The 9,555-nt window shown below is 33.8% G+C and overlaps 1 protein-coding gene across 14 annotated transcripts; it reads right to left on the bottom strand.

The window, feature by feature from the left end:
• Positions 1-3,831: 3,831 nt before the first annotated feature.
• On the bottom strand, positions 3,832-7,838 carry LOC139845029 (uncharacterized). Of its 14 annotated transcripts, none has more exons than XR_011758170.1 (10): positions 7,704-7,838; positions 6,724-6,879; positions 6,520-6,643; positions 6,389-6,409; positions 6,128-6,301; positions 5,804-5,909; positions 5,486-5,572; positions 5,344-5,397; positions 4,768-4,876; positions 3,832-3,951 (listed from the first exon to the last, which is right to left on the bottom strand). XR_011758170.1 is itself a non-coding variant. In XM_071835250.1 (10 exons), coding segments are annotated over exons 5-10 (321 nt in total). In that variant the 5' UTR covers positions 6,259-6,301; positions 6,389-6,409; positions 6,520-6,643; positions 6,724-6,879; positions 7,704-7,838; the 3' UTR covers positions 3,832-3,940. The 14 variants fall into 14 exon arrangements, 6 of the variants coding, with proteins under 6 accessions (XP_071691351.1, XP_071691345.1, XP_071691346.1 ...); XM_071835250.1 differs by having other exon boundaries at positions 5,851-5,909; positions 6,258-6,301; XM_071835244.1 differs by having other exon boundaries at positions 5,851-5,909; positions 6,256-6,301; positions 6,384-6,409.
• Positions 7,839-9,555: the final 1,717 nt, after the last annotated feature.

Genomic DNA, 9,555 nt, shown 5'->3' on the forward strand with positions numbered 1-9,555 from the left:
AAGATATGGTTCTATCTTCAACAGAAATGATGCGGATACTTTCAACACTTTTTTGAATAATACATCCCTGATCGACCTTCCTCTTTGTGGTCGATCTTTCACATATATGAACACTCCTGGTACAAAGATGAGTAAACTAGACCGCTTTCTATTGTCTCCAAATGTCTTGGATGATCATCCGGACGTTCGTGTTACTGTCCTTGATAGACGTTTGTCAGATCACTGTCCTTTATTGCTTCATGTTTTGAAAACAGATTTCGGACCGACTCCTTTCAAGTTTTTTAAATCTTGGTTACTTAAACCTAATGCGGATAATGTCATAATTGAGGCTTTAGACTCTTACGCAGGTTTACCAATTCACTTGAAACTGAAGAATCTAAAAAATAACATCAAAGAATGGGTTGCAGGTTGTCGATCTAATGATCTCTCAAGGCTAAAGGAGATTGATTTGCTTATAAAAGAGATTGAGGATAAACTTGACAATCATTCGGTTACTGAAGAGGAGAGGCTAAATCGCTTGTCTCTTGTAAAAGAAAGGCATGTAATATTAAAAGCTAGAGACTTGGACATTTCTCAGAAAGCGCGTACTAAGTGGGATCTTGAAGGTGATGAGAATTCAGGCTTCTTTCACTCGATTCTTAAACGTAAAAGACATACTCATTCCGTCCAGGGTATCATGGTTAATGGAATCTGGATTACTGATCCAAACGACATTAAAAACGCTTTTCTCTTGTTTTTCAAATCAAAGTTTCAATCCAAAATTACTCATGTTCCTTTGCACAATCTAGAAGGAGCTTCGGTCCTATCTGAATCAGAGCGCGATGGGTTAGAGACCCCGATCACTCTCGAAGAAATTAAAGAGGCCGTCTGGAATTGTGGTAGTGATAAATCTCCAGGGCCGGATGGTTATTCTTTCTCTTTCATCAAACATTTTTGGGAAACTCTCAAGAATGATATCTTCAATTTTGTAGATGATTTCATGAAATCTGGTCATTTACCTCACGGTTCTAACTCCTCGTTTATTACGTTAATCCCAAAGGTTGATAACCCGGTAAATGTCAAAGATTATCGTCCCATCTCATTAATAAGCGCCACGTACAAGATTGTGGCAAAGATTCTTGCAAATAGGCTCGCTAAGGTTATCGACCATGTTATTAGTAGTGAGCAAACTGCGTTCATTAAGGGCAGACAAATCCTCGATGGCCCTCTAATTCTTAGTGAAGTCATTGATTGGATTAAAAAAAAAAAAAAGCTATTGGTTTTTAAAGTTGACTTTGAAAAGGCTTTTGATTCGGTTGATTGGAGATATCTTGATTTCATGCTTGGTCAACTTGGTTTTGGAGTTAAGTGGAGATCTTGGATTAAGGCGTGTTTATCCTCCGCTAGAACTTCTATCTTGGTTAATGGAAGTCCTACTTCGGAATTTTCGATTACAAGCGATTTAAGGCAGGGTGACCCGTTATCGCCATTTCTCTTTATTATTGTCATGGAAGGCTTACATCTAACCATGAAAAGTGCGGTCTCGAACAACCTGATAAAGGGGGTTACCAGCGGTAATCTTAATATTTCTCATTTTCTTTTTGCAGATGATGTTGCCATTGTTTCTGAATGGAATTCCCAAGACTTAGATAATATTCTAATGGTGCTCGAATATTTCCACCTTGTCTCGGGCATGAGAATTAATTTACAAAAATCGAAACTGTATGGGATAGGTGTTGAGATGGACCAAGTCGATCTCATGGCGTCTAGATGTGGATGTGAAGCTGGTAATACACCATTCAAATTTCTTGGTCTTCTGATTGGCTCCAACCCTAATCGAAGGGCTCATTGGCAACACCTGACTGATAAATTTGACTCCAAACTCTCTTTATGGGCTGCTAACCTTCTTTCGATTGGAGGTAGATATACATTGATCAAATCTGTTTTGGGTAGCCTTGGTATTTACTACTTATCTTTGTTTCGTGCTCCTATTTCCATCATCAAATCTCTTGAAAAAAAGTGTGCACGATTCTTTTGGGGAGGCTGTAAAGAAAAGAGAAAGATGGCGTGGATAAAATGGGAGCAAACGATAGCTTCTCTTGAAAACGGAGGTCTCGGCATTGGTAGTATCCTATCCTTTAACCTTTCACTTCTTTTGAAATGGAAATGGCGTCTGGTTCGTTGTACTAGCTCTCTTTGGGCTCGTACGCTTGTTGCTATCCATGGTATTAAGGCGGGTTTTGGAAATCGTGGTTGTAAAACTTCAGGGGTCTGGAGTAACATTGTTGCTTCTATTAAATCTCTTCATGATTCAGGAAATATTCCAGAAGATACTCTTCATCTAAAGCTCGGAAATGGTCGCAATACCAAATTTTGGAAGGACAAATGGTTGGGAAACTTCACTCTTGAAAGTAAGTTTAATCGTTTATACCGTCTTGACAGCAATCCGGATTGCTTGATATGCGAAAGACTAAGCGTGGATAACGGATGGAACTGGGACTGGTCTCGAAACCCTCCAACTTCGGCAAAACTTCATGACTTATTAACAGATCTGAGTTCGGTCTCTCTTAGCAACACTGACGACACATGGTTCTGGAATCTAGGAAATGATGGAAATTTTCACGTTTCGGATGCCCGCAAGCTGCTAGACGACCTTCATCTCCCGACATCTAGCTATCATACTCGTTGGTCCAAATTTATTCCCTTAAAGATTAATATTTTCATATGGCGTTTAATTTTGGATCGTCTTCCTTCTAGAATAAATCTTGCCTTTAAAGGATTCGATATCAATACTATTATTTGCCCCATATGTAGTGTTGGTGGAGATTCAAGGGATCATACTTTTATCTTTTGTTATGTTGCCAACTCAATTTGGAGACGAATCAGACTTTGGACGGCCATTCCTTGGCCTGATCCATTCATCACTGTTGAAGATTTCTTTATCTGGATGGACTCGTTAAATGGTTCCTTGTCTAAAAAGACTCGCATTTATAGCATTGTAGCTGCTACTTTTTGGTGGTTATGGAGATTTAGAAACGATACACTTCATGAAAACGGCAATATTAAAGAAAGAGACTTATTTGACAACATAAGATTATCGTCCTTCGCATGGCTTCAAGCTAGATCCAAATTTGCTCCCGCGTGGACCTCTTGGCTTTGTAATCCGTTATAATCTTCTGTTGTTTCTTCTTTGTAATTCTTTTGTTTTTTCTTGTTTCGTTGCATTTACTTTCGCATTATTTGTATTGTTTCTTTGTTTTTGGCTTTAGCATCTTGCTAGCCTCTTAATATATTGTTGCTGTTCGAAAAAAAAAAAACAAAGAAACAAAATCAAAACTACATTATCCTATATACTAAAAACCACGCGCCAGAATTCGTCGTTTCAGTTGTTTCGGATTATCGTTTGAGTTTGCATTCAAACTACAAACGGTCCCTCAACTTCGACTATATTTACACAATGGCCCCTCAAGTTTACACTTTTTCAGGGGTAAAAAGTGTAAACACATAATTTTATTAAAATAAAAAAAACTAATTCCATCCGAATTTATAACGGACCATATCCTCTCGCTCGGTGCGAGTTAAATTTTTCCGCGACCACCGTTCAACTCGAAAAAATCTTACGAACCCAACGGGACTAACTATACACGAAACGGACACTTCTCAAAAAACGCTAAACACCTCGGGCTATCTTCAATACATATACATACACTTATGATAAACAACCCAAACTACCTACATCATATCGATGGTTATGTTTACATTTTTTACACAATCTTCGTGACGTTAAAAATGCACATGCCATTAGGTATACTAGGTACTAACTACGTGTATCCAAAAACACCCGTAACAAAGCGTAAATACATAACGCTACGTTAACTATGATTATGTAACCCGAAAGGCACCGCGGCATCGCGCGGGCCACTTTTCTAGTTATCTACATTGTAAAGTCAACTCAAAATTTTTAGAAATAGGCTGTTTGAACACAACTTTTTGACTATTTCATCTGAATACAAGGAAAGGTACAAAAGAAAAAACATGAAACACATATGAATATATGAATAAAGACCATACCAACATGAATGAACAGGATATGAAAAGATTAAATTACTCTTATATATTGAACCCTTTTACTTTATGACACTAACAAAATTGAGGAGTGCGCGCTACGCGGCTTTAATTATTGATCGCTATTTTATAAAGATAGTGATTGTCAAAGCATTAGATAGTGCACAATTTACCCTTATAGGTATTCATTAAAAAGTCAAAACATGTGCGAAACTATTAAACGGTTGCAAAGTTACCATAATGTACATCGTAAACTATCCAAGAACTTAAAGGTTAGAAGCACCTAATGTTTAAGTATCAAAAGAAATACACATTAGCTTCATACACATATCAAAAGTGGTTAGCTATTCTGCCTTCACACCTAAACAGCCTAATCATATAATATGGTTAAAGTTGTGAACATCATCCCATGGAACAATAAACCTTCCTTCGGACCGTTCGAATATAATCCAGATTTCGTCTCCCGGTAAATAAATCCTGGTCTCAAACTGAGAACCTTCTTGTGAACACTTGCCATACTGCAAACAGAAATAACAGCAACAATTAATGACTACACACTCCGAGCTTGTGTAAAAATCTACTCAAAATCATACATATAAACCAATCTAGAATATGTTCAATGGGTTAAAGTCGTACTGCCATAAACTATCCCAAAATAAATCATCAAACAAAAAAAAAAAAAAAAAAAAAAAAAAAAAAACCTTCACAGGAACGATGAGTAACATACTTTGATCAAGCAACAATTATAAATCAAAAACAAATAAAAAGTACACTCAAACATACTTTCATCGTCATCTTCATCGTCATCATCTTCTACCAGTGGTTCCTCATGCTGCAAGAAGTACACTCAAACATTAGTTATACTCATTCTCAGATAATCTTGACAACTAAGACAGATAACTATCATCATATGTAGCTATTTGTTGTCTTTTAACACTAATAATCTCATACAATTAGCATACAACTATCCAATTTATTAGATAATTGTCTTTTAACACTTCCACCACCTCTAATATGTGTTCTCTGCGTTAATACCCACTTTTCTTAAGATTAAAAGAGTGAATTGTCGTTTAGAAACCTGACTTAATCTATCAAAATTAGAATGGTTAAACTTTAAAAAGTCAAAATAAAACAATAATTTTCGGACGGTGAAACTACAAATTTGAGAAGTGCACCATTTTCCCCAATAAATTGATAAGGAAGAAGGCTAGAAGTAGAATTAGATGTATACTAGGACTCTTATTGTATTTTCATATGCATATGTATATCTAAGTAGATTAGAGCAACATATATCAGTACCTGAGATGTTCGAGAAGGACATGTTGCTTCTTTAAATATGAACATAAAATGGTTCTAGAGATAAAAAAGAAAATTAACATCTTTAACTATTATTAAATTGTTAATCACAGGTTTTTAAGAAAAATAAAATTATTAAACAAACCTTACAACGGGTTGTCGAGATTTTTACTGGTGTCAGGTGCCTTATCTCCAACCCATTGTTGCCTAGTCTGGTTCCAAAGAAGAAAACCTAAAAGCACCAAAAGTTACATTCAACTTCATAAAATTAATTATCCTAAAAAGTTAAATACTCTGCACATATTGCCACTTGCGAGATTGGTAAATCAAAGGGGACAGAAAGATTAAAGAATATAGAGATAAACGATACTAAAAAGCAAGAAAACAAAAAACAAAATAATATATAAGAATTTAAGAATAAGGTCTTTTACAAAGATTAGGGCTTAAACCCAACATCATGTACCTCATTTTTTTGAAGATTAGCTAAAGATTGCCCATTTCTTTACTCACCAAATCCAGTAGAAGTTGTCGTTGAAACAGAGCATATCTTCTTCTTTGATTCCTCCTCACTGAAAACCACCAAACACAATCACATACGTAAATAAAAATTAACCACTCCAATCCTAATACAGTAATTTACATCCTAAAATCAATCACTAATCTGAATATTAGTATAAGGTAATTTAGGGTTTAACAATAATAGTAACAATAAGTCTTTTATAATACTCGTAACATGATAAATTAACCATTCAATCGTTACCTATCTCAGCAGTAAATATACTAGTACCTTTCAAGAACAGTAGCTAGGGTTTTGACATAAGAATTAATCATTTCATCTTCAGATGGTTTGGGGTCGGTAGGGAACTACATCACAATAAGCCAGTGCTAACGAAAAAAGAAAAGGAGTGAACTCACACTAAATCGTCTTCCCACTCGTTGATAATCAAGATGAAATCACAGCCTGAAAAGAAAAATATATGATTAGAAATTAAAGGAAAAACCCTAACAATTGAGAAAGAATGAGAAAGGTGAAAGCAGAGTATCGAACCCTAATTTGTCTTTCCAATTGCTTAATAATCAAGATCAAGACACCATGGAAAAGAAAAACATCAGCAGGCATATGAAGAATAATAAAAACATACCAAAATATAATTAATATGTTTCTTTTGAACTGCATACCTGTGGAAAAAGGTAAACAAAGAAAAAAAATTCAGTTTAAAGAGACAACTTCTTTCCGTTCTTAATAAGTTAAACTCTAGCACACTTTCGAATAGCAGAGTTAGGCTGCTTAGCCTCAATACCACTGCAAAACATAAAAACAATAATGTTTATCAACTTAATTTAGAAATCGTAACTTAAAATTGATAATAGGAAAGACATTACATTTTCTCGAGAACGATTCCCTTAGCGTGAGAAGATCCATCAAAAGGTTTCTTCCATTCGTTACCTAAATGACACTTCTTGTATGATTTGTCGGCCCATCTTTGTCTCCCGCGATGAGACTTCAGGTTGCGACCCGCTCCCATTCCATGTGTCTTACTGCATAATTATCATTTAACTAAACATTAACCGAGAAAATGAAGCTGAAATCTTCAACAAAAAAACATGATAAATCATTTATCCATAACAATATGTGTTCATTGACCAACTTCTAAGATGTTACAGATAAGTAGAAAACAAATCTAGCATTTAGAATAAATGAGCTTTTCGAGTTCGAAATGGCCAAAATTGACAGTCTATACTAGTAAACATGACTTAATCGCTACAGTTTCTGATGACAGGTTCTCAGATCTCCATTATAACTAAACAATTTTACACCTTTTTAATTACCAACAATAAGTGAAGTATCATTTGTAATTTTTTTTTTTTTTTTTTTTTTTTTTTACCATATTGAGGGTATTTGAAAAGCTAAATTTAAAATCGTATTGATTAAAGGCAAAAAGGTTAAAAATGTAGTCTTATATTAATCATTTAAAAACTTCAACTATTCTTAAACACTATGATTTGAAACTATTATGTTATAAAAGTCAACATTGTTTTAAAAATACGCCCAAAGAACACCCCATTTATCTAGATTACTTCCCTATCTTAACACCTCAATTCAAATAGGAATTGAAGACACATAATTTAGCAAAAAGAAGTCAATCTTAGTTTTAAATACTTATTTTTCTTAAATTGTTGAGGACTAATAGCTTCGTTCATGCATATAATTCATTTACTATGTAGATACCTAGCTATATTTAGTCACATAAATCATACATTAATTCCAAAATTATAAAATATAATAATAGCGGAAACATAAGACATTAAGCAATTTCAGAGGAACAATATCAGTAGACAAAACTGTGGAAGTGAAATCATACCCCATATTTGCAGGATTTTTGTGTTAACCGCTAACGGCGCAAGTTTCCGGCGAGACTTTGAAGAAGAAGCAACAGTCATCTAGCAGAGAACCCTAGTGCTTATTATGGTGATTTAGGGTTTTCTTTTGGGTGGAGAGAATATGTCACACCCCCCAAAATGGAATTGGGTAATTGTTACACATCATATCATAACACAGTTGAATAAACGAGAACGACTTTATATGAGACTTTTTAAATAAAATCTTTGTTAATAAAACAACGGAAGCAGTAATACATGTTTACATTATTATTAAAACGTAAAATAAATGTTTATGAACTAAAGTATAATATGTGATGTGGACTCCATGCAAGCATCAAATCTATCATCACAAAGTTGCAAACAGCTAGCTCAATCATCACCTGAGACAAAACATGCTTAAAGTGTCAACCAAAAAGGTTGAGTGAAATTCACAGGTTTATAAATAATATCCAAAGTTTTAGACCACAAGATTTAGTTTAAAGTTGATTGACATAGAAATATCAATCTAAAAGTGTTGCTGCAATTTTGTAATATCGCTACTAAACAAGTTTACCCTATGACACCTTGTACTGTCAGTGTCGTGGAATCATTATTATGTAACCAAAGACCAACGGTCGAATGGTTAGAGACGTTACTCTCAATAGGCCTACTCACAATAATTAAGTTTGCATTTAAACGTAGCAATTGACGATATTACGGTAGGGATTTAGCATGAATCAAAGCATGACAGCATAGTTAACAATTTAGTACTTGTGTCTAAGTGTGTAAAACAGTTATAAAGCAAGCATGTGTCTCACCCCAAAAGTTATAAATAGTTAAGTAAACAGTAAAAGTGAGGCTATGAAAATCACCTTAGTAGCACAAAAGAGTATTCCACGAAAGAATTGAACGGAAGGACGTGACCGAGATCTCAACCTCAAGTACTTTCCCAAGTTTGTGAGAGAGTTTTTTCAAAGATTTGATACAAGTTTTTATGAAATGGAAGTGGGTATTTATAGGAAAAAAAATGGTTGGTGAAAAGAAAAAATATAAATAAAATAAATGTGCCAATTTTGACAAAAAATAAAAACATGTTAAAAATGTTTTTAATAAGTTTTTGTTTTTGAAAATATTTAGTCAAAATTCATGGGCTCATTATTTAATTTATAAAATAAATCTCTTTTTTTTATAAGCTAAAAATATATATATAATGATTAAAATAACTTATCATTTAATTAATAATTATGTTTCATATAGTTTTAAATATAATACGCATTAATATTAATATTAATTAAACTTATTTTATATAATTAGTGTAAACTTTAGTTAACAAAAAGTGTCGACTAAAAATAAATATTTGATCAATGTCAAATTTAATTATATATTTCGTATGGATAACAACCCTATAGTCAAATTAGTCAATTCAGGTATGGAAATATGAGGGTTGTTATAGTACCTACACATTAAAAGAAATTTCGTCCCGAAATTTAGTTGTTGCCATTAATCGGTGTTGTTCGTACATAGACGAGGATATTTACGTTTTATTTGGTTTTCACGTTCCCAGGTATACTCGGGGCCAAGTTGTGAATTCCAACGGATAGAGTATTGTTTTGTTTCAAGAGTTTAAGTCATACGAATCATAATTTCTATAGGTTCTTATAGGAAGTGCATTTTATTATTAATGCGGAGATCATTCAAAATGATGATGTTTTACAAGTCATTTCAGTAAATTAGATACATGAAATATGTTATGAATAATATTGTGCTCATTTAAAACATTGAGCGTTTATGCCACAATATTGGGGCAGATAAGACATAGATGAGTTCGTGAAATCATATTCATGAAATTTGATA

Source organism: Rutidosis leptorrhynchoides, chromosome 4, assembly GCF_046630445.1.
Source record: "Rutidosis leptorrhynchoides isolate AG116_Rl617_1_P2 chromosome 4, CSIRO_AGI_Rlap_v1, whole genome shotgun sequence".
In the NCBI taxonomy this organism is placed as follows: Eukaryota; Viridiplantae; Streptophyta; class Magnoliopsida; order Asterales; family Asteraceae; genus Rutidosis; species Rutidosis leptorrhynchoides.

Excerpts from the sequence above, each read along its gene's own strand:
- LOC139845029 (XM_071835245.1), bottom strand. The coding sequence starts at position 6,763 with ATGGATCTTCTCACGCTAAGGGAATCGTTCTCGAGAAAAT. Across the intron at positions 6,302-6,383 it reads GAAAGACAAATTAGGGTTCG|GCTGTGATTTCATCTTGATT; the intron begins ATACTCTGCTTT and ends TTTTCTTTTCAG. Across the intron at positions 5,573-5,850 it reads GACAACTTCTACTGGATTTG|GTTTTCTTCTTTGGAACCAG; the intron begins GTGAGTAAAGAA and ends TGGTGCTTTTAG.